Source organism: Astyanax mexicanus, chromosome 7 (assembly GCF_023375975.1).
Source record: "Astyanax mexicanus isolate ESR-SI-001 chromosome 7, AstMex3_surface, whole genome shotgun sequence".
NCBI lineage: Eukaryota > Metazoa > Chordata > Actinopteri > Characiformes > Acestrorhamphidae > Astyanax > Astyanax mexicanus.
In genome coordinates, this window is record NC_064414.1 from 35705091 (window position 1) to 35731037 (window position 25947).

At 38.2% G+C, this 25947-nt stretch overlaps 2 protein-coding genes across 25 annotated transcripts in view; one reads left to right on the forward strand and one right to left on the reverse strand.

The window, feature by feature from the left end:
- Positions 1 to 497: 497 nt before the first annotated feature.
- asrgl1 (asparaginase and isoaspartyl peptidase 1) lies at positions 498 to 12346 on the reverse strand. Its single transcript, XM_007249442.4, has 7 exons — positions 12275 to 12346; positions 10092 to 10329; positions 9389 to 9531; positions 7320 to 7474; positions 6630 to 6751; positions 4113 to 4223; positions 498 to 1909 (listed from the first exon to the last, which is right to left on the reverse strand). Exons 2-7 carry the CDS (start codon positions 10276 to 10278, stop codon positions 1707 to 1709), a joined length of 921 nt encoding a protein of 306 aa, XP_007249504.1. The 5' UTR covers positions 10279 to 10329; positions 12275 to 12346; the 3' UTR covers positions 498 to 1706.
- A 3941-nt stretch (positions 12347 to 16287) lies between these two features.
- Positions 16288 to 25947, forward strand: part of LOC103030767 (regulating synaptic membrane exocytosis protein 1) — a 123325-nt gene continuing 113665 nt past the window's right edge. For all 24 annotated transcript variants that reach the window (XM_049481204.1, XM_049481210.1, XM_049481207.1 and 21 more), the window contains exons 1-2: positions 16288 to 16743; positions 21992 to 22066. In XM_049481204.1, coding sequence (XP_049337161.1) covers positions 16577 to 16743; positions 21992 to 22066 — 242 coding nt within the window. In that variant the 5' untranslated portion in view covers positions 16288 to 16576. The remainder of the gene's footprint in view (positions 16744 to 21991; positions 22067 to 25947) is intronic.

The following is a 25947-nucleotide window of genomic DNA, read 5'->3' on the forward strand; positions in this document are numbered from 1 at the left end:
GGTTATATTCTACTGTCAGCAACTATTGGGAGGCGCCCCTTGGGGGGGATTTTGATTACAGTGGTGTTGTACTTTTCTGCATTAACCGTCACAGAATTGAACAACTCACACAGTTTGTAGTTGCATTCAATTCACAACCAGTTTGTTGTCTGGGGGCCCCAAACTGGCCAAACTTGAAAGCCATAGAATTCTTGAGAGGAAAGGAATAATATTATAGTAAGTAGCATTAATGTGCTTCTGCAAGCATCCCTGCAAAGCCAAATATACTCACGCTAGATACGGAGTGGTCCGATAGGTGTTTACGGAGCCCTTCTGACCACTTCACACATCTTTCCAACAGCTTTAGCTGGTTACCTGATCCACTGTGGTGCTTATAACGGTGTTCAATCTTGGTTTATTCATTCATGCATCATAAAACCAATAAAACACAGCATTAGAAGTAATGAGATCTGGTAAGCTAAAAAAGAGTGAAACAAAATCACCAGATTCTCCCACTCTGACAGGAGACTGCACTACAATGCATGCTTTAATAATACATTTCGTCATGCTCTGTGCAACTACACATTTACATTCGAGAGACTTCTAAATAAATCAATAAATAAATCAGACTTCAATAATTCAATAGATTAATTAATTATTTTGTTAAAAAGTAAAAACTTCTTGTTTTTGATTAAGATTTGCTGGTGTATCATGATTTAAAGGGTTAAAGTGCAGACATATTTAATTAAAAGAAAAAAAACAGCAATAAAAAGTGGAGATAAGTATGAACATATGGCAAATTTAACTGGACATTTAATATGGCATGTGTAGTCTGCCTTGCATTATAAATTATAACTTATCTATTCACATCCTGTGTGGTTAATGTGGTGTATATATGCAACTGGTTAAAAAAACACAAATTAACGTATACAATATGGAGGTGCGGTATTGTGTGGTATAAGCAGTTTCAGTAAAATACATGAATTTAAAATGCAATGATGACATTATATATTTTGTTCTTGCAAATATAAATTTATTTTAGAATGAATCACTTTTACTGATTGACAGTTGGCAGCTGCTGGAGAGCAGTTTACACAGTAAATAGGAAGTGAGAACCCATAATACACATTCATTTACCAGATGTGCCTTTTATCTCCATCTAGTGGAGACACACAGTACTAGCAGTGCTATACATTAACATGACATAAATCCTGTTGCTGGAGTGTATATACGGTAATGTATATATGAGGTACTGGTTTTAAGTAATTTCTTACATTTTGAAGTAGATCTTGTAAAAGTGGTTTATTAATATTGATTTGTTTTTAAATCATATATTAAAGCAGTTTAGTAATACTGATTTGTCTTCTTTTTTTTTTTTCTAAATTTCTCCCATTTTCCTCCCAGTTTAGCTGCTCCTCAGCTGTATATCCCCCATTACTAGTGATGCCACAACACAAGGAGGGTGAAGACTAAAACATGCCTCCTCCAATACATGTGAAGTCAGTCACCGCCTCTTTTTGAACTGCTGCTGATGATGATGATGGCAAGCCGCATGACTGGGATTCGAACCAGTGATCTTCCAATTAGACCGCTGGACCACTCAGCACCCCTGATTTGTTTTTAAATTCATTTTTAAATTAGTTTAATAATACTAATAATAATAATAAAAGAATGCAACAACGTGTCTTGTGTGTATGGAGGTGTACATGTGATTGTTTGGAGAGATGCTATATGGGCTCAGTAAAGTCCTCTCCATGGTAAAGGCCATAGTGGAGCTGTCCTTGCTGAGCTGCAGCCCATGACATCTGTAGGCTGCTGAAACGAGCTGCCCAGGTCCCTTTAGGGTCCACAACCACCACACCACCCAGACCGCTCACCCGTTCCTTCATGTAGGTCAGGGCCATGTCACTCGCCTCCTCCGGGCTTTTTCCTGCAGAACAGTAATTCTCTTTTTACCATAAGTACCACATGTCCACTGAGAAAAAAATACGGTTCTTACATCACTTTTGGTGTGCTACATTTTTAACTGTCCCCACATACCATTTTAAACTCTTCAAACATAATTGCAGAGTAAGAAAAAAGGGAAAAAGAGTTTCTCAAAAGCAATGCTCCAAGTGGGCCAGTCCCACCTTTTTGCCGGCAACACCACTGTTCTACATTTTTTTTATGAATCTACATCAGCATCAACCATTGGTTGTTGGTTTCCCAATTTCAAACATTGCTCATGAGCATCCATGTAACCACTGTCACAGCATTAACACATCCTATTTCATTTATATTTATCTATTATTTCATCCATTAGAAGCCTAGTCCTGACTGCCCAATGAGCTGTTTATGAGACTGAAACTGACATGCAGCATAATAGGCTATAGGTAATGTGTCTCAGTAAAACATGGCCCTTTGTTGTGAGACAAAAAGTTCAGAAAGCTCAAGCTAGACTCAAAAAGTGGCTAAACAAGAAATCCTGGTGCTGGAACATGCTATATGCATCTCTTTTATAATAAAATAATAAATTAAAACTTTATATGAAAAAAAAAATCTTTAACTTTGATATACACTACTAAAATAAAATCTGAAATAAACATAAACAAATTAAATGATGTGGAATACTCTAATTATCCATTATGTTAAAACCACAGAAGTTAAGTGCAGTGAATAACATTGTTCAATTCATCCCTAATATGTACCCCTCCTTGGCAAGTGAGCACTTTTGACAAGGGTGTGATTTTTAACAGCAGGATCAGAGAATCTCCAAAACATCAGGCAGGTATGGAGGGGTGTTCCTAGTATGCAGCAATCAGGACCTACCAAAAGTGGATACACTTGGAGCGTGAATCTAAAACTCAAAGAAGGTCGACTTGCTGAAAAACGTAATGTTGGCTATAGCCCTGTCTGGACGGGATTAGTTTCTCAGGGCGACATCTGTAAAAAATATTTCATACTTCTACACACTTTTGAATCCAGATTGCAACTGAAAAAACAGTGAGTTTTTTGGCTTTCTCTGTGTTATTACGGTGCTCGGCAGTGGACAAAATAGCTATTTTATTAAAAGCAAGGAGACGAAATTTAGAGATGTGTACCCGGACGGGACTAAAATTACCGGAGGACCACAGAGTTCAGAGAAAAACAGTAGGTAATTGAGCCTGCAATTTTCTCAGAGGACACCTGACAAAAACACATACATGGTCATTCTGGATGGGAATAAAATCACAGAGGACCCTCAAAAAAGAGAAAATTACCCCAGGACCCCTGAGAAATTAATCCTGTCCAGAAAGGCCTATGTCGGGTGAAGTCAATGCCTTTGGTAGAATGAGGGAGAGACAATATTGGCAGGAGGTTTTAATGTTATGGCTGCTTGGTGGTAAGTTCAGTCTGCTTCCCCTCTTAATCCTCTGTAAACATTTGATTGACAAACTGAGCAAAAACTTTCAAGAGGTGCCTGGAAGAATGGATGTGTTTGCTTTTTCTCTTTTTATTTGAAAAATTATTTGGATCTAACATTTATCAGGTTGATTTTATTTGTTATTTTTTGGTTAATCTAAAGATAAAAAAATGAAAATATATAAATACTGGGATGTCATGCTAGAACAGACAGAAACAGAGTATCACATACTGTACGTTTTATAACATCTGGTTAACAAAATATTAACAGTAGTATACATTTACTGCCGGCATCGGCACCGGCACAGCTATGTGCTGAGGCATTAGCGAGTTCATTAATCCCAGCCCTGCCTATATGGATTATAGGGTAAGATTCTAATGTGTAGAGTGCCTGTTTGTACTACGCCAAAAGCAGGTCACTATAAGAGTATTCACCTTTAAAGTCTAATGTAGTGCACTCATTTGTGTATGTGTGTATTTGTAAGTGTGTGTGCGGTAAATCACAGACAATCATTTATTAAGTATTAGGGCTTAGTTGAAATATAAAAAAGAAAGAATGTAAGTGTAATACCATTGGTATTCAAAAAACACACAGAGTAAAGTGCGACATAAGTACACCAGTAATAAACCTACTGCATTCCTCCTATACCAGTGTCCAGTGTGGTCATTATTAAATCAACCATTTCGATTTTTTTTTATCACAATGTGATCACATTTTCAATTTTCACATTGTTGATATGTTGATACACTACCTTGCTCCATATGGAAGAGGATTAGTCTGGACAGAGTGACTTTCATGATGGCTTCTCCATGACCAGTGGGTGATACAGCTCCGGTCTGGTTATCTGCATAGCCTCCACATCCTGAAACAGAAAAGGACCATTTCTAAATTTCCACATTTCTAATAAGGTTATTTAAGCTTGAAGATTCCACTTTACAGCAAACTCTGTTTTTTGGAATAAACTCCCTGAGAGTTAATATCAACTCATTTTAAGTGTATATGCGTGACCATCGAATACACTCAAACACGACAGAGTTAAAGTAACTCGTTTCTGGGAGTTGGCCTTTTAACTCTGTTCAGGAGTTAAATCTGAACTGTTGTGGGAGTTAAAATACTTATACCATCTACAGTAAAATACAGCTCTTAGCGTTAATTTTACCATAAATTCCTTCACAGTGTCAACAATTAAAAATCTGCGTTATTAAATTAATATTATTAGACACATTGTAATATTTTAAAACCCTGGAACATTTAGGAATAAAAATGACAACAAAAAGCATAATTACTAAATACAGTAACATCAACAAGTGTACGCCACTGTATATTTTTTCATTGCATGGCAACTTTAATCCTGCATTACAGTTCTCAGTGCATTGCCAGCACTTTGTCACAATTTACAGTGCAGAAGACGGTAACTTGCTCTTATATCCAACAACACGTCAGCTAGACAAACAAACACTATAGAAAATATCAAGAAACACCCCATGGAAAGTAGCCCTGGCGGGCAAGACTTCACACTGATGGTAAACTAAGATTGGGGACACGCCCATTAAAGAGTTCAGTCACGCTCCTCAACACCTTGGAATAAACTCTGAAATACTACGCCACCAAAGAGTTCCCCTCAACTCAACTTGTAGTTTAATTTGTAGAATAAACTCACACAATTTAACACTTCCACACATTTATGTTTAACTCCAGAAATTTGCTGTGTGGCCTCTATAGTAGAGTGGCCAGAAAAAAAAACTGTTGAAAGAGAGACATAAAAAGTGCCATTTTCAGTTTGCCACAAGCCATGTAGGGGACACGGTAAATATGTGGAGGAAGGTGGTGCAGTCATAGGACACCAAACTTAAACTTTTTGGCCTAAATGCAGAGCGCTATGTGAAACATGGTGGTGGCAGCGTCATGGACAGGGAAGCTGGTTAGAGTTGATGGAACCTGTTAGAATCTGTAAAAGCCCTGACAGTGGGACAAAGATTAATCTTCCAGCAAGACAATGACCCTAAACATACAGCCAGGGCTACAGTGGAATGGTTTAGATCAAAGGATATTTATGTCCTGACCTAAATCCTATTGAGCATCTGTGGCAAGAAATAAATGAAAACTGCTGTTCACAGATGCTCTCAGGATTCTCACAACAATTGCAAATAGTGTCCCAAACCTCCAAGATTATCTAAGAAGAAAACTGAGAGCATTTGTTTTTCTGATGAGCAATTATTTTACTATTATTTTTTACTATTTACAATTAGTTACTATTATTTGTGGCTGCTTTCCACAGTAAAACTGCACTTAGTCTGAATTAGGGGTGGGCGATATGGCTCTAAAATAATATCACGATATTTCAGGGTATTTTTGCGATAACGATATACTTGGCGATTTAGGAAAATTGAAATAATTCATTCATTTCAGAAATATAGCATAATAGTATAACAGAATAATCATAATGTGTCAAAATAAATAATATAAAATAACATAATGCAGCAAAAAATATTGCAGAATATTTATACATGCATATAAACTGCAAACAAACAATTATACAATAAATACACCTAAAGCTTCACAGTAAATAATAGACTACTTTTAAAACAGAACAGCCCTATTATCACGATATGGATTATAAATATCATGATATTTCTGTGTCACGATATATTATTGCCCACCCCTAGTCTGAATCAATATTATAAATAAATATAAATATAACTCTATAAATAACTCTTGTAAAAAGCCCTTGCATGTATAATATGGGCTCATGGAATCTTGCACTTTAAACTTCCTTATCTGACCACTAGGTGGCAGCATCAGACCTTTTACACAGTGATTTTTTCATTGTTTATTAACGTCACTGAACAGAGGTCTAGTTTATAATTACTTAGACAAGTTAATGTTAAGTTAATTGTTTTGACTAGTAGCTAAAACATCCCATAAGAATAAAGTACTATACTAAGACTGAGAGATTTGTGTATGATGTATTGCTGTGTTGCTTTGAGTATTGAACACAAACACAAAGTTAAGCATTAACTCTGCAGGTTATGGAGCAGCTGATCATTACAGGAATTCTCACACGTCCAAAGGTAAAAGATCAACTGAAATCACAACCAATGCAGCACCCTTCTTCCCAAGTACAGAAACAGTTCACCAGACCTTTCTTATTACACACATTTACACAATCGCACTTCTGATATTGAGCAACTTCAGAATTTTAAAACAATACAAGAGTGTGGACACACTATTACAGGCTCTGAGGACAGATACAGTATTTCTGACTCACCAACACAGGGTGTGTCTCCCACACGACCCTCCATTTTGTTGATCATGCCTCCTGTGGAAGTAGCACAGGCCACATTTCCTTCCGCATCAACAGCTACTGCTCCAACTGTGCCCATCTTGCCCCTGCAAGCCCAAATTTAAAACAGATATTAAAGAGAATGCACAAACAAACTAGCATGATTGTGAAGTAGGTGTGTTTTATGCTTAATATTATATCTGCAGTTACTGTATTTTTTACACTCTAAGGAGCACTATCAATAAACTTCGATTTTCTGGTCTATTTTCATACATAAGGCGCAGTGGATTTTGAGGCACACTATGCGACACTAGTAAGGAACAGGGATGTAGCCATGTTTTCCTTTTAATACAGCAGGTCTCGCTGCTGGGTTATAATCTGCACAGCTTGTTTTAACACGGTAAACAAGCAGACTACAGGGCGATATTATTCATCTCTGAATAGTGAAAGAGCTAGCGCTTAGCGTGGTTAGTGGCTAATACTAATGCTGCTCCATCAGTGCTAGTTGTGGTTAGCAGCAGACTACAACCGATAATATTCACCTCTGAACGGCAAAGGGGTTACAAAGTATGTCGAGAAACTTATATCCTACAGTCTAATTACAGAACAACAAAAAAAACACTTGTTAAATCCTATGCCCGATCTGTGGATATCTATAGTTAAACAAACTCTTACATTTGGCTCTCCACAGGGTTTGCATCTGGATGCAGGTTCTTCTTCCAGCGCATCCTGGAATAATCAGTGATCAGTGACTCTTCTTCCACTTCTGGGACACCCATAGCTCTGGCAAACTGAGAAGCCCCCTCTGCCGTCAGACACAAGTGACTAGTCTACAAAACAGAGAAGAATGAAACCACTGAACCAGCAATACATTATTAACCTAAATCTGTCAGTGACTTGTGATGCGAAGTTGTGAAGAAAAAAGCCAAACCTTCATCAAGATTTCACCAAAAATAAATGCTTTAACCAAGTTCTATGGGTATAAAATACTGCAGTATGACTTACCTTAGTCTATTTAATTCTCCCCCGTTTGACCGATCTTTTATAGTGTTGATGTCTGGTTTATTTTTGCTTGATATGGAAATGTATTTTTTATCATCTTTGTGATTAGACATGATGAGGCATGTCCCAGCATTCTGCTGCATAATGCATTCAGCTACTCAATTAATCGTACCCTTGATGAAGACGCACTACAAAGCTGTAAAAAAATTAAGAGCTCAGCTAATGAGTTACATGTCACACTCCTTAGTACTTGGTGTAGCCACCCCTTTCAAGGGAAACCACACTAAGCGTTTTTCTTAAATGTTTAATGAGGCTGGGGAGCAAAACAAGAGCCCTAAACTCTCTTCCATTCAATGTCATGCCTTTGGCATCCTTGGGGCTACCTGTATGGACAGCCACAAATACATTCATAGCACTAGTCCTTCGAGTAGTCCTCGTCAAACAGTTCAGTTTTGTTCTCAATTCACTACAGTATTTAACTTTTTTTTTTCTTCATAATTTTAAAATTATTTTATATTTTTATGAAAAAGTTTTCAGAAAAAAACATTATTGATCACTTTGCTTGATTTATTTTTTTCATTCACTTCTTTTAGCGTTTTCTATATCTATCAAATATATTTTATAAATATATATATTTATTTATTTATTAAATTTTATCCTGCCAAATGTCTACCATGTTCTTATATCTCTAATCCCTCCAATATAATTAGTCCCAAAAGACTATTCAGCATATTTAAGTAGGTTAGCTTGTTATCTCATGGATTTTCTCAGTAGGTGAGTGTTTTAGATGTGATTTTTAACTGTCAATCTGCCACACCTTCAAACAGAAATATTATCTTAATTACAGTGTAATGTTTAGTTGTTAAAACTAAGGCTTTGTGGCACCATCTGACACAGAAATCGGCTCTACTAGCGAATACCGAAATGCTGATTATTGAACTTTAAAATATCAGTGGTTTAATTACAGTTTTTATTTTTGGTCTAGAGACAAGCTGTAATGTAGATGAACAATGAATTTAATCCAGATCAGTTCAAGTTTGTGTCATTAACAATATGATGCCATATATGTACTATATATATATATATATATATATATATATATATATATATATATATATATATATATATATATATATATATATATGTAAAAAGGAAGAGGGAAAAATACAGACATGGCAAGGCCAAATAAAACCAAACTAATAAAAATTCTCAGCTGTAAAAATATCAACATGGTCTGTAACAGCAGGAAATAGTTCAGAAACAGAGGGAGGGGGAGAATAGGAATGTTGGAGTGCACTAGATGGAACGTAGCCAGTAGGTGGACACAGTTTGAACAAAAAAATGTGTGCGTTATAAAGTTGTTGGATATTTTTTCATATTCCTATTTAGTTTAGAGTCATTAAAGTCTTAGCTTTACTTATTTACCCCAGACTAAGAAGTAATTTGGTGAGCATGTTCACTGTGGACATCTATTGTATTTTACTCTTCCTCACTCTGCCTCCAGTCTAGTTACATCTTTACATTAAAGGCTCCATCTGTTGCTGAATACAGGTAATGCTGTTATTCAAAGAGACCTCTGCATAAGCACTGTTTGTCATGGATGTGTTTGTCTTATCTCGCTTATTTTTATTATGTGTCAAGGATGCTAAACATTTGCATTTTACATTTACCACTTTTTCCTAAAAACATCTATGAAAATTAATGTAATATATAACGTTGTACCTAAACTCTTACAAGGGTACCTTCTCCATGACCATCCTGGCGAGCTGGATTGGGTTTGCCACTCTCCTAACTGCAGACACAGCTCCACTGGCTAGAGTGCGTCCGTCCATCACCAGAGCGTCCATCTCCACTCCCCCTTTCACATTCAGCACCGATCCTCGACCTGCACCACATTAATAAACACACGGTATCTTTAGTCAAGTGCGAATGTTAATAGTTTCAATAATTTTCTTTTAAATTCACCTGTATGTATTTTAGGTACTGGCTTTCTCAAGTATTTGCTTAATATTTGTCAGCAGTCCATATTAGAATTATTTCACTGACATGTCAAAAGTCATGGGATAGAAATATATAAACTCATGAAGTGTTACTGATAGGGACAGCGTGGGAACTTGTGGTAGGGATGTAAATTATTGCGTTTGAGCAAGCCCTGTTGGTTGGTGCCAAATGGTTGAATTAAACCATACTGTCACACACATGTACAACATGTACCAAGATAATATGTCACAGTATGCATTACCACTCACAGAGGACAGTGCAGTGGGTGGCAATGATCATGACCAGCGGCATCTGGCTAGAATCGTCCATGTGAACAGACAAGCGCCTCTAATGGGATTAATGTCAACAATCAATGCAAGGGAATCCACACGCATAACCCTTTGTTTTTTTTTTTTCTTGGGTCATGCCAAAAGTTAGACAGCCATCTGTCTCAGACACCATTACCTGCATTATATGCTGGGTTGTTCTCCATTATGGTAACAGCCTCTACCACAGCATCCATGGCACTGCCTCCAGTCTTAAAAACAGCATAACCCCCCCGCGCCGCCTCACGCACCCCAGCGCAGGAGAGCTCAGCTCGGTCCTTGGGAATGTGACCTGCACCTCCATGGACTACCACAACAGGCAACATCGGCACTGGTATGACTGAATTCCTGAGCAAATGTCTGAGGTGTGAAGGAGTCTGAGTGTGAGAGAGGGGTGGTAAAGCTATGTTAAGGTTAATTTATTTATATAGTTTATTTAAAATGGTGTTATTGATCACATTTTTGGACTGTTTTTCATGTTGTACTTTTGAGTGAGTTACCATTTAAATCTAGGTTACACCAACTGACAGATCCATATTTCCAATCCATATTTGTGTTCATTTGATAATAGAACCTGACTGCTGTTACATAAACAACACATTTGAAAACAGATTACATGACTGCTAAAATAGGTCAACTGAAAGAGTTTTAGAAAAGCTCTTAAGCGAGGCTGTGCATTGGCAAGAACCTGTCGGTTCAATAAGTATCATGATACAGGGGTTACAATATTGCCAAATTGCAACCCAAAAGAAACTTTTATTTTGAATGCAATCGGAACAATGGGATCAGAGGACACTGTAATTATTTAAGTAACTGTTGTTAAAAAAAATCTATATTTTATCTATATGGTGTAGTCTGGTCCTTTTTTGCATTTTAAATTATGAATAATGTCTACTTGGAATTAGGGTTGAACAACAATTCAATATCATTATATATCATGATAGACACTTTTAAATAATGATAGCATGGTTTTGTATACACATTTTAATAGATCAATACAGATTTTTTGCAGTATCTGTGACTGACTGACAGTTATTACTAATTATTGTTCATATTGATAGATAAATTATATCATACTGAGCAGAATCAACCCTCCTGTTATGTTCATTTGTCAGGAACAACAATGGTTTTCCCAGGTTAATTTGACCCGGTGTTTGTTTAATTATCCAAAAATGTCTGAAACCAAAACAATCCTAACAAGCAGTGTGAATATTTAATTACTAACTCCATTACTAATTATTAAATTATTATTTGGTGCAATGGTGTTCCTTACCTCTAACAGGTAATGGTTTAATAAGGATAATTTACTTGTTTTTTCAACATACACCCAAAATATGAAACACAATAGATTTACAAAACATTAAACATAATGTTATGTTAAATGTTTTGTAAATCTACTGTGTTTCATATGTTGGGTGTATGCTGGAAAAAACATTGCAATGTTGTTTTAGTTTTTGTTTTTGCAGGGAGTGTTTGCAAATATGTGAGATGAACCATTTTCATATTATATATTGATTACACAAATTAAGGCATGTAGAAGAAGTTTCATGCAAAAATACATTTAACTACTTTTCCTAGATCTTTAAATTTTTAAACGGGTGAATTTGACCAGTTAAATAACAGGAGGCTTAAAAATAAAATTTCAATATAAATGTTGGGCATATTGTATCACACTAGAAATGTTCAGAAACTGTCCAGATGTAATGCTACTGTACTAGCTACGTTGGACATCTAGCTAGATGTCCAGAGAAGGAAGTGATAGATCTCATGACAGCTGCAGCTGTATAAGAACAACAGAAACAAGAGGATGACCTGATGTTCTGAGTCTAGTTAACTGCACTTGGACTTGCATGCTGTGGAAGCTAAACAGGATTCTGCCACAGCTCCTGCAGTTTACCATCTGTTTACAGAAAGCTGTTAAAAATAAATCAGTTTATATTAGCCCTGCAGACAGAAGTCATGAATCGTGATCATGAGACTCGGATAACAGTTAAATGTGTTTAATAACCTCAGTCTGCTGGTGTGGGTTAATTAACTCCGATAAACTCCTCCAGGAGATATTCATCTAAAGGCGCGTAACGTTTCTGACATTTCTCTACTGGACATGAATTTAGAACCTGGTCAGAACCTGGCATATAACCTCGAATATCCAACCACACAGAAGAGACAGTGTAATAATAATAATAATAATAATAATAATAATAATAATAATAATAATAATAATAATAATAAAAGCGCAGGTCTGCTGTGAACAGGTGTTTTTAAAATCTCACAGTTACGCTGATAATCAATATAAATGAAATATATAAACGAATTTCTTACCAGCGTTGCCTGAAGTCCGGGAGCAGCCAGTGCGGTATTAATATGCAGGACTACAGTGAGGGGAAAAAAACTGACCAGCTGACTAACAACACACCTGCGTCAGAGCGAGCCGAGATGTCAAAATAAAAGCCTTTAAAATATATCCACAAATAGATTTATAAATAGAAAACATTTATAACACACATTAGAATAAAGGTCAAACGATTAAGTTTTTTTTTTAATATAATGGGTATTTACATTTAAATTAAAGGAACAGCGTTAGATACACTTTTATTATTGATGCCAATAATTTAAAAAATATATATTAAATCACAAATTAAATCAAGATGTAAAAAACAAGGATTTTTTAATGCGTGCATACGTGTGTGTATTAGTGTAAATCTTACATAAATTAAAATGAATAAATAAAGCTTAAATAAATATGTATCTAATGCAAAAGTTTAAGCAACACTGGCCAAATTACAAGTTTTGTTTTATTTTTTTGAAAAATAGTAGACATAGCCTTAGTCGTTTAGCAATAATATATATTTTCAATGCAAAGTTACTCTAATTTTTATTACATATAAAAGAGTCAGGACTCTTTCTGGCAGAAATCATAGATTTTTCAATGGACATTTAGGGAGATTTAAAATTTTTCAGTTTGTGTATCTTTAGATAATCTATAGTCAAATCTATTGAAATGTATTTATATAGCGTTTTTTTTACAGCTGACGTTGTCTCAAAGCAGATTTACAGAAATGTGGTAGCAGCACAGAGAATAAGACAAAACATTGAACATGCAACACAGAACCCCCAGTAAGCACAAAGGCAAGAAAAAAACTCCTTCAGAGCTGGAGGAACCAAGACTTGCATGTCCCTTGTAATATTGCGTGTACTATGACATGTACCATCATATGTACTATTAAGACTTATATTTAAGGGGGACCCGTCCTCCTCTGGTCAGACAATGGTAATGTTTACAAGTAATTATGAGATTCAAATCCCGTTCATGTAACTTGTCATCAGCTGCAGAGAGGGTAGATAGCACTCTCTCCTCACATCGCTCCAAAGGATGATGTTGATCAGCACAAGGCTGTATTTGAACCGCTGCGCTTTCCTCCAAACATGTAGACTACTCGACAATGCTACTTCAGCAGCAGCTTGAAAATAGGTATAGGAGGAGGCATGTTCTAGTCTTCACCCTCCTGGTGTGTTGGGGCATCACTAGTTATAGGGGGAGTCCAAATGAGTGGGTTGGTTAATTGGCCGTGTAAATTGGGGAGAGCATGGGATAAATATATATATATATATATATTTTAAAGTCATTATGCATCCACATATGTGTAATATATTTATGTAAATAGACACACCAGCGGTGGAAGCAGTTAGAAAATTCTTAGTTGGAGTTCTTATAAACTTCAGTGTGATCAGTACTGAAGAGTTGGAGAGTTTGAGGCTGTTAGCATAAACTGGGAGGTGAGCATCTGATCTGTGGTGGGTGAAGGGGAAGCTTGACTTCTAAACAGAGTTGCTAACAGTGAATCAGCTGTAACACACCCACCGTCGTCACCAAAGTGCTAACTAGTTTACCCTTAGCACAAAAACTACTGTCTTTATGATTATCAGTGGAAAAGTGGATTGTAAGGTACGTTTTTATCATTGTACTTTACAATGTGACAGATCCATCAACATCTAGATATGAATAGGGAGCTTAGTAACCATATTTACATCCCTGTGAGTGTGGTGCAAAAACCATAAGAGTAGTTACATGTACAGTTTTGTGCAAAAAACAATATTATAAAGTGCACTGTGCAATAATGCAACAACAAGCAAGTAAGGCAGCAGCAATAATGTCCTGTTTATTCTTTTGACTCTTTTATGAAGATATTTGTGTCTTAGATGACTTGAAACATGATTGTTTTGACACAGTTGAAATTTAATGCAGCCTTTTTTGCAGTTATATGGGAGTGATATATCTCTCTTACCAGGTTACAAGCAGTTCTATCAGAGAGTTTTTATGTTCTTCCAGATCTGATCTTGACCTCCACAGTTCCCCTGAACTTCTTTTTCTAATGAAAGTCTGCTCTGCACTGTATAAGCAATCAGAATGCTCTAGCCTTACCTTATCTTCTCTTTCCACATGGCAAACAATTACTTTAATTTTTCATTTGTTAGTCTGTGTAATACATTTCTTTATTTAAATGTGCAACAAAGTTGCAAATACATCTTCACCAGGAGCTTTGCTTGTTTTGAAAAAGTTATTTATAGCCATTTGGCTCTACCTGGAAATTGTTTGTTTATGTTTTTCATAAACATCAGTGTCATAATAATAATGACATATTAAAAGATTGATATAACAAGAGTGTCTAAAATCATCTTCATTTTTTTAATTGATAACAGAAAATAAATAATGGTAATTGTTTTGACACTTTAAGTTTATTTTAAGTACTTTTGTACTTTTAATCAAGTGGAGGTCAAGAGAGAGGACTTCTACTTTTATTGTAATATATTCTACCTTAGGTATCTCAACTTTTAGGTAAGTACATGGTTTGTGTAATTCGTCTGTTACTGCTCAAACCTGAAGTATTAATATTCATAACGGAACTGGACAAAGTGTTATTATGCACTGTACAATATATGGATTACTATTTTTTTAATTAAATTAATTGCACAAGAAGCCCTGACAAAAGTATGGGCAACAGTACATTTTAAATTTTAAGTAATAAGATATTTTTTTTACAGTGTGCCACCCCTAGTTTTAAGTGCTTAAATGTTTTTAAAAGTGTTTTACTGATGGTCAAACCTGAAATCTCCAGAAAGGCAGATCTGTAGTTATCTCTGCTGCATAGGTTACCTTTTTTTTTTTTTTTTTACCAGTTTTTAAAGATCGCTGGCCATGGTACTGAAACTGCCTGTGTTATTGATTCACACCACAGGGGGGTACACTGTGTACCTGTGCATCTCCTCGTCTCATGAACATCTGGAACAGGCTACATGTGTGCACACTCATTAAAACACAGTATCAGAGTACTTACTCCTGTATTTAATACTAATAATATTAGTACTATTAAAATCATAGACTCTTATTATCGTAGATATCATCAGAGATATACGGAGATAACTGTACCCTCTCTGCACCCTGTCTGTACCCTCTCTCTTGCTCTTTACTTGTATTGGATTATCACTTATTTTTATTCATTGCCCCTGTCGGTGCACTCTATAAACGAGCGGAAGGCAATAATGTGCAATAATGCAATACAATAATAATGACAATAGCGATAATGACGATTAGGTATCTTCGTATACACACTGCTCGCGTGCATGAGCCCGGAGGCTTCAGCTGGGAAGGGAGAGAAGGGGGGGAAGGGGGGGGGGGTGGTGGTGGTGGTCGCGGTCCAGAATGGGAGATGCGCGTCATCAGCGCGCTGTGATTGGAGGAGGAGGAGGAACAGGGATGAGGAGGAGGGCGGGCGATCAGAGGTCGCGTGCGCGTGCGCGTATACGGTGAGAACACCCCCCCCCCCCCCCCCCAAAGAGAGAGAGAGCGAGAGAGAGTGTGAGAGAGAGAGAGAGCGTGTGAAAGAGAGAGAGAGAGAGAGCGAGAGAGAGCGTGTGTGTATATGTGCGTCTGTGTGCGCGCGCGTGCGTGCGTCTCCGTGCGGAGGATGCGCGCGCTCGAGGGGCTGCGGTCCCATTGACTGTTGTTCGGTCTCGCTGACAGCGGCAGGCAAGCTCGCGCTCTCTCGCGCTCGCTCACACACTCTCTCACACACAGAAGAGAGAAAGAGAGTGAGCGAGCTAAAGAAAAAGAGAGAGATAATAAAAAGAACAAAGAGATCAAAAGGCAAAGAGATCAAAAGGCAAAGAGTCCTCCTCCTCTTCTTCTTCCTCCTCAGCGCGCGCCGCCACCAGCATCACCTCCTCTTCCTCCTCCAGGAGCAGAGATGGGCTCCCAGTAAGTACTGGAACCTGGAGGGGAGAGGCAGGCAGGCAGGCAGGCGGGGGGTGGGTGGGGGTGGGGGGCCAGAAGGAGAGGAGAGGAGGAGGAGGAGGAAAAAAAGCCGTATAGGAGCAGCAGGAGGAGGAAAAAGAGGAAGAGGAGGAGGAGGTAGGAAGCACAACAGTGGGCGCCCCGCAACCATGGACGACGGTCCGCCGTCCCGCGCCCCCTGAGCCCACCCGAACGGACCAGTGATGTCGTGATCGGGGTGGGCTTCTCTTTCTGCACCGCGCGCCGGGGATCTGACATCAGAGAGAGAAAGAGGGGGAGAGAGCGATAGAGAGAGAGAGAGCGAGCCGCGAGCCGCCAAGGAGGGCTTGAACATGTCGGCCTCGGTGGGGCCCCGCGGCGGCCCTCGCCCACCCACAGCGCCCCCCACCATGCCCGATCTGCCGGACCTCAGCCACCTCACCGAGGAGGAGAGGCAGATCATCATGGCTGTGATGGTTCGGCAGAAGGAGGAGGAGGCGAAGGAGCAGGCCATGCTGAGGTAAGGCTGGATGGATGCGTTTGTGGATGGGAGGGAGTGGAGTGGAGTGGAGTGAGTGCTGGGGGGGCTTGGTGGACCTGCGGCAGCTTTGGTGGGTTATATAGCTAGCTATAGCTAATTCATTGCACAGTTTAGCTGTCCTCCAGTAAAGCCTACAAGCATTTGTTGTGGAAGCTTGTGTTCCAGTGTAAATACAGTGACAGGAGGTATACCACCCCAGTACCCTGTTTTTTCTGAAAAAAAAAAAAAAAAGCTCAGCTCAGAACCATAGTCCAAACTATCTGTTTGTGTTCCAGTGCTCTTCCAGCACTGTTCCCAGATCCAGTGTAGACCCAGTGACAAGAGAAGTTACACCCCAGTACCCTAGTCCACTATGGAAGCTTGTGTTCTTCACTAACGTTTCCATGCAGTGTAGATCCTGTGAGCTTACAACTCACAACCATAGCCTATAACTATATATCTGCTATTAAAGCTTGTATTCCAGTGCTGTTCCAGTCCAGATGTTCCCAGCTGTAGTGTAAAGATGGGTACCACTCCAGTACCCTGTTCTTCTGAGAAAAAGCTTACAGCTCCAAATCATAGCTCAAACCTTATGTTCCAGTGGTCTTCCAGTATTTATCTCAATTGGTCCTATGAAGTGTACACTGATCTAACTCCATGGATGCTCCAGTGAGCTCTTAGAACATACCCATAGCCCCCTGTCCATGTTATGGAAGCTTGTGTCCTTCACCAGTGTTTCCATGCAGAGTAGACAGATCTATCTCTAATAAAGCTCTAGTAAGTTCTTAGCAAAGGTCCAGTACTGTCCTAAAAGGTACTGTACACACCAATGTACAAACAGTACAGATGTCTGAGGGCATAGCCTACAAGCACTTCAGCATAGCCCCCTGTTCATGTTATGAAAGCTTGTGGTTCAGTGGTGTTCCAGTATCGTTCCCAAATGTTCCCTTACTACCATGTAAGCACAAGCACGTTTTAAGCACAGATACTGCATGAAACAAGGCTCAAATATGGCCTGATATGCTCTTCTGTCTTTATGTCAATAGCTTGTAGGTGCAAGAGCTGTCCACACATCTCCAGGACACCATCCTGGCTATAATAAGATAGACGGGGCTTACTTTGGTAGAACATGCCCTAGGTTTGTTCCAGGAGGGTTCCATGTTTTTACTGGGACCCAGTTGGACTTTCCAAATAGGTTCTATCATTACAGCCCACCTTAAACCCACATGGGTCCCACCTAGGCCCCAAGTTCCGTGTACAACCTAGACGGGATACCTGTTTAACCCCCTCCTGATGTTTGATTTCCTATGCTGACATCTATATGTCATGGAACCCATAGACAAAACATTCTCATTCCATCTCTGACTAACCTTACATCTTGGGTGTGACTATGGAGTTGTGCTGCTTCAGTGGCAGCTTGATTGTTCAGTTCTGTGGAAAGGGGTGTGTCAACATGTGGGAAACATAAAGCTTTGAGTTCCTGCAGCATCACACTTGGTTGGGAGGATAACGTGTATCGTCTTGGTTTACACACAAAGGCACACACGCACACACAGAATCCGCTAATGTGATGTTACATACCGCACCCTCAGCTCAAGCTCAAACCTATAGCACGGTTTGGTTTGGGATGCAGAAATTGCAGTTCCAAAAAAGAGCTTTAAATAGACAGACATATGCATGTGCACATGCATGCACATTGGTGTAAACACACACCCAGGCACTGCTCTGTCCTTAGATATATGAATGAATTCAGCAATCAGATGTGTACACCCCAGCACAGCAGGAGGACAGCCTCACGATAGTGGGTACTGTGAGTACTGTGTATGCTGCCTGTGATCAGAACAAGCTGAACAGATCTGATGAATGAATGGGAACAGCTGCTTGTTGTATTTTCTTTGTGCTGTTATTAATCACCGATCATCTATAGCGTCCTAATGGAAACGGTGTGAAGGAATCACGTCTCCTTGCTTTGTCACGACCAGATTGCCTTTCCTCGTCATCATGACGCTCGGCTTGGTCTTAACCCCTTCAGCGGAGGGCTATTTTCAACAGCAGTGTGGGAAGCAGTCGGAGTGGCAGTGATCAAGCACTGCTTAGAAGGGTGATGTTTTGTAGGTCGATGAAGCTTTGAGCTGGCCTGTGTGAGAGTGTGTTCAGCATAGCCCCCCTGTCCGTTATAGAAGTCTGGCTGTGTTCTCTCTCTCTGCCCCAGTGCTTACTGCTTACTGGAGCTACATTTAGCTACATGGAAGCGTCAGTGGTTTCAGTTCAGATTCCAAATTAAATGAGGTTCAGATTGGGCTCGATATGTTTCACACATCTCCAGGAATCCGTCCCGGCTTTAACGGGACAGCCAGCGATGAGCGATTCCCAGTAAAGCACAGAGGAGGAGTGCAGGCAGGACTGTTGATATTATATTGGTCCGTGAGTGTTACTCAGGTGGGTTACAGCCACATGAGAGACAAAAGTTATTATTAGGTTTAGATTAAGTAGAGCTTTCTGCTGAGACATTTATCATCCATCCGTGGTCCATACAACAGCAAAGCCTGCAGCTTCCTGGGCACGTCCGACTGCCGAAACTTGGCCTGCTGGTCATTTTACTATTTTGTCCACGCTGTAAAAATGATACAATGAAACTCAGAAAATCAGGAGATACTATAGTTGGCTCAGTTTACACTGACATACAATATCTGATGGGATTTCCTGAAACCTAAGAATATTATTTTCATGAGATTATTTTCAGGATGACCTACCTATAAACAAAACATAATCATGGGCATCAGTGCGTTCAAATTTGTCCTCTGAGCATCTATACACTATTATAATTTATTACGTATTAATTAAGGGATGTCACTGTGTTTCCTCAGATCGAGTACTCTTTAAACTATGGGTGTGCATTTTGACAGTAGCGTTTTATTATATTGTGATTAGTTTTGTTATTGTGACACTAGTGCTGGGTGATATGACTAAAATAATTATTGATATAAGAGAACAGAGAACTTACTAACATAATATACATTCCCATAATAAATATTCTTCAATGTTTCTTAATGGTATTTTACTGACTCAGCAAACTACAGTGTATTATGTTGTGTTAAACTGTGAATTAAAGTCATCATTGCTGCACTTAAATCACAAGGTAGTATGCTGGTACACCGAAAGACACATGTTTAGACTAATGTTCTAAACCTAAAAAATGATTCATTTCTATTGTAGCACATAAAAGCCGACAGCTTTCTAATTAAACATTTTAAAATATTTAACACGTTTTCAAAACATTTACAAAAAACTGAGAGCTAAAGAGTTTGCCGTAAACCACAAATGCTAGAAAGTTCTTTATCAGTGTTTTTGGCAAATCAAACCAAATCATAGCCTAGGATTTTTTCCCCAGGATAGCATTATTAACAAATGATGATACCATTTAATAAAGCATTACATGGTATTTTTCACATTCAGAAACCAAGAAAACATGTCCACAGATAGATGTTGGACAGTACTGTGTGTTAATGAGACACATAAATATACAGTAAAATTTCCATTGTAAATGTTTTGAGGCTCTCCCAATTTTCAAGGTGTCAAGGTGTTTTTTGGCTGTTCCAGTTGTACTAGATGTACTAGTTTGAAACTATGAAATCCCAACATCTGAGTTCAAATGGAACGCAGCATATATATTCAGATTTTAATTTGTTTTAAAGAAACAATATTTTTGACTGGCCTCAGTACAGTGCCTACAGTTTTGTTATTTTTCATGTATTTCAAAGCACATGTTGCCAGTGTCAGAAATGTTCCATAACACAACTATACAAGCCTGTACAACAAACTATACAACTATTCACCTTGAGAGGAGGACATTCAATGTTCTCTTTACATTTAAACAAAGTGTATTCAAAGTTGACCACTGGGCACCTGTAGACTGTTGTAATTCATTACTCCTGATGGAACTAGTAGCTATTATCAGTGCTGTCCAAGAAAATATTGATTGTTGTCTCTGTCTTTGCTCAGTTTGAGTACTCTTTAATTGCATTTATTATTTTTATTTAGGCATATTTATACTGCATGTATACTGCATCTACATGTTTAGGTAAGATAACTATGATTTTCTGATATTTGTTTAATATCACAATTTTGCCTTTACAATGTCTGTTATAGTTCACATACTCTAAAGCATTGCATACATTTCTGCCATTCACTTTGTGTTTTGTCACATAGATCAGTTCTAAAAATGATCACTTTACACCACCCAGTCTGCTACAGTGCAGATCATAACTCAATCACTATTTTTGTCAGCACCACTTAATATAAAATTTCCCCTTATTTTTCATAAAAATGCTCAGAGCACTGAAATAGCCGTCTTTCATTCCAAAAACCAAAGGAAGCTATGGCAGGAGATGTGGATGGACAGATTGACGGACAGCTTCTGGTTTGTCTTTGTTGTGTCTCTTCTTTCTTACATGGCAAAACAAGCAGTGAGAGACGTGCTCTTGTTTATGAAAAATACAATCCTTCTCTTTCCAAGGAAATATATTGCCTGCAAACCAAACTGGAGGCCTGGCACTCAAGTGTTGGGTACACATATGTTAGATGTTGATGGACAAATTATGATTGGCATATTATTACTTTCTTTAAAAAAAAACTTGTATGCACCCCGGACAAAAAAAGATTGCATGCGTCATGTATTTGCATTTACTTGGTAAATCTTAAAGGTACATCTTAAAGTTTTAATATTTCGATGGGACAGTATATTATTTAGAGGTAATAGTCCAAACACTGGACTATTTAAGTGTCTTATGTATGTCTTTTTAGATAGGCTTGTATAGATAGACTGATGAGTTGTTTAGTGGGTATAATACTGGTAACAATACCAAAAGGATAATACATATTCTAGATAGGGGTATAAGGAAATTAAAAATTAGATTAAAAGTATATTGATGTATTTCAATATTGTGTTTTACATTTTTACTTCAATTGTCTAAAACAGTTAATTTTTTACATGCAAAGATTTGTGGCCTGCAGGGGTTTATTTGGTGTTTAAACCTTGACCAATGAATAGCAGTGTAGATAGATCCCACTGCACTTCTGACTGCATAAAAAGTACACTTTTCTTTTACTTAGATTTTATGAATGTGAATGTGAGTTTTGCTCTTGATTTGATTGACAGTATTGCAAGTCTTGCCAAAATACAAGGAACATCATGAAAAACTTGCTTAAATTGGTTAATTTGTCTGAATGAAGTTTTTTTTTCTTACAGAGAGGAGAAGCCCATACAAGCCAAAACAGTGAACCTGGTTGGGAACAAGAAACCCCCACAGCAGAATGACATCAGGTAAACGCAACTTTTATACAATCTTATCTGCTGGTGAGGATTGTAGTCTGTAGTTTGGAGGTGTGTAATGAACTTGGAAACAGTAGGTCATGTTCCTGAGTCTTGAAGAAGTGTAGATCTGCGAGCAGAGTTTTGTGGATGGTTTAAAAGGATGGTTCTTGAGGCCCTGAACTGAAATGAATGTGTTGGTTTGCAATAAGTTAATGTCCAGTAAATTGGTTATTTTTGTTAGTTGTTAATCTTCTGTTAGTACAGGGGATGTGCTTGTGTTTCATTTTAGTGGTTGACCCTGGACTGATCTGGACTCATCTGTTGGTATGGTCTGTGCAGGAGAAACCTAAATACTTAACATTACATTGCTAAATTCAAACAGTTTACAGAGTTACCTGGTATTGAACGGCAGGGAAGCCAGCAGCAAGCCAGTGGTGTGGGATTAGTATGCTTCCCTACTTGTTTGTGTTATTGTATTGCGGCAATGTTTCCTTTTTTATAACTCTGAAACCTGTTAAATTTGTAGTTACTCAAACAATAAATGTTCTTTCAAGCTTATTATGTCTTATTTAAGATACAGAACACTGCCTTTACCAAACTAAAACCAATAAAAAATGGATAAGTATAAATAAGCAATTTTATAGGCATGCAATAATATCGCCAACATTTTTGAATATTGTAAACAATATTGTACATTGAAATATCGTGCCATTTTACCCACCCTTCATTATCAGGGTACTATTTTTCTGCTGTTTTCAGCAAAAGGAAAATTCACACTGTTCTCATTTCCCATTATATATTTGTTACAAATCTGATAAAATTATTGTATTTTTTAATATTTCAGTTATATATCATATACTATAATTTAATTTTCATTTTATTACAGTAGTGTAAAAATATATAGTTGTTGTCATATTGCCAAAAGTATCGTTATCGCGAAAATACCATCAAATATCATGATATTATTTTAGGGCCATATCGCTCACCCCTACTATTGAGTCAGAGCTGGTGATGGTGTTGGTGTATACCTAGTTTAATAGCTAAGGAGACATCCCACCTAGTCTAAACTTGCTGTAAAGGACTCAGTACTGAATATCAAAGCATTATCAACTTCACATGATTTTGTCCTGCAAACACAGAAAACAAACACAGGCTCCTGTAGCTGTGCTTTGATAGGCCAGGAGAGTAATATTTATGCCACATTAAAATATTTATGTGTACCAGCATCGTCCTGGTTCTTTGCTCGCTGAGGAGCGAGAGAGCTGCAGCACAGTGCAGATAGAGAGATTGAGCATCTCTCTCTCTCTTTCTCTCTCTTTCTCTCTCTCTCACACACACTTTCTCTATATGTGTAATGTGGCAGAGCCAGAGGATTGGCAGGGTTTAGGATTAGAGGGCATCTGCTTCCACATGGAGTCCCATGATGTGGTCAGCTGTGATGTCATCAACCTCTAACACTACTAGAGAAGTGTGCGCTGATTTGGGTGACCGCATAAACTTGTCACAATCAGGCTTAGCCTTGTATTACATCAGTACATGGGGTTGTTAAAGTGGTGATGTCAACAAAGATGGAATGGATAGGGATCTATGCAGCATAACAAATCATATTTTTGTCCCATTCTTGATATATCTAATTTTATGCAAACTTTTTACATGTTTTTATATAGTTTAGTCACTGCTGATACCCATACCCAATAGCTACTATCACTGTTAACAATTAAGCCATCAAGCTTTGGGTAGTGTCAGGCTGAGTGTGGAGAGAGTGGAGGAATGAGGCTCCCATATAGGTGCACCACAAAAAATTACAATATCATTGAAAAAAGTTACATTATTTTTTTAGTAATTCAGTTCAAATGAATTACAGATGGATCTATTTTAATGTTTATGTCTTTTATTGTTGTTGATTATGGCTTGCAGCCAATAAAAAAAAATCTGTGTCTCAGAAAATTAGAATATTATATAAGACCAATTGGTACATTTGGCAGTGTGGGCAGCGTGCCAAGTCCTGCTTTAAAATGAAATCATATTAAAAAGGTAATATGAAATCTAAAATAATACACACAGGCTTCCAACGCAAGAAAAAAAAAACTATTAATTATTTTTGTTAATTGGATTCATTTGCTATATAGATTTTATGGTATAATATTAGAGTCTTCTTTTCTGTGCATTACAGACAGAAACACGCATTCTTACATCTTTTTCCATCACTGAAGGTAGTTCAGGTTTGAAAGGGTTAATCTACACAGATGTTTCTCCTGAAAACTGTGTATTTAGGTGAGTAAAATGCTTCAGTTTACTTACATTTAGCTTAGATTTCTAGTATTTTAGCATGATTACCAGCAGCGCTAGCCGTGGTTAGCAGCAGCGCTAGTAAATGGGCGACAGCAATACACTGAGGAACTATGAGTGTTTCGGTAAGCCAGGGTGCTATCAGTTAGCAGCTCATTCCATTTAGCTTGTTGTATCACGGTAAACACGCAGACGACAGTTCAATATACTCACCTCTAAACGGCAAAAGACTTAGCACTGTGGTTAGCGGCTAATGCTAGTACTGCTTCAGCCTCGGTGCTCCTTTATAATGCTGTATTTCAGAAGAGTGGCTTTACTGCTTCTTACAACCTGACTTGGAAAATTCATACATAAGGTGCACTGTCGATTTTTGGGAAGTGCACCTTACAGTGCAAAAAAAATATCGATGTTACCAAGCTGATACCATAGTGCATTAAAATGACCTTTTAACAGACTTAAAGACTCTATTATTGTCTTATAATCATAATTTTTTATAGTACATTTATGGCACTTTCAGTGATTCAGCAATGTTTACAATAACTATTCTATTAAAACAGTAAAGTAAATTTAGTGCATCACTCAGTTCAGCATGGTACCAGTTTTCCAGCTTGAACTGGGACATCCTCACTGAGTAGGGGTTTTACTCACTATGGAGTTTTTCTTCTTGATGTTGCTGTAGGTGTAGAGACTCGGCTGTTTGCTGTTTAGAATGTCATTGAGTCAGGCTTTCTGGTGAAGATCAGGCCAAAGAGCCACTCTCATTATAATCTTCGGTTTAGATCCTCACTCCTCTTCCGGCATGTGCCTCTGGCCCACAGAGCAGCACTGACACAAATCCTTTAAAAAAGGAGGAATACATGAATAGAGAAATAGATAAAGCAACAAGCGCATCATGCAGTGGGGGCTTTTAATAGCTCCGCAGTCCATACATTATCACCCACTGGAGGATGAGCCTCCTGAAGCCATTTGCTCCCACCCACCAGCAGCAAGGCCTAGAGCACTGAGTGTGAGCTCACAGGTTGGCATGTGCTAGAGCCAGGCTGCTAATGCTCCAGCTGCACAGCCCTGCTCTCTCTGGCTCACTGATGGCCTGGCTGCATTACCTAGCACATCAGGTTTCAGAATGAGGGCTGGAGTGGGCTTCAGCCTGCTGCTTTTCTCTGGCGCATCTGAAAGGTTTGAACTGGGCTGGAGAAAACGTCAGCTTGCACAGTGCGATGCAGTTCAAGCCCTAAAAATTAACTTGGTTAAAGCATTCAGTTTGGAGGAAGTCTATTATCGGAGAGTCCAAAGTAAGGTTCTGATAAAAAAAAACAGTGATAAACACATTACATACATAGTCCAGTCAGAATATTATGACCAGCATCTTCTCCATTACATCAGTTTCACTGACCGTATAGGAGCACGTTGTGATTCTGTTATTATTATAGCCTTTTATATAGACTATAGTCCTTTTGATTCTTCATATTTTGCATTACTTTAGCCTCATTCCACCCTCTAGTGGTCAGAAATCCACAGGGTAATCTCAGAGAAGATTTCTCATTCTCAGCACTCTAGTGACACTGATATAGTAACGGTTTGTTAGTATGTGTTGTGCCAGG

Bases quoted from the DNA above. Each gene is read 5' to 3' on its own strand.
- asrgl1 (XM_007249442.4), bottom strand. From the start codon at position 10,278: ATGTTGCCTGTTGTGGTAGTCCATGGAGGTGCAGGTCACATTCCCAAG. The intron at 9,532-10,091 runs GTAATGGTGTCT...AATGTGGTGCAG, and splicing joins CAACCCAGCATATAATGCAG to GTCGAGGATCGGTGCTGAAT. The intron at 6,752-7,319 runs GTAAGAGTTTGT...TTGGGCTTGCAG, and splicing joins AACCCTGTGGAGAGCCAAAT to GGGCAAGATGGGCACAGTTG.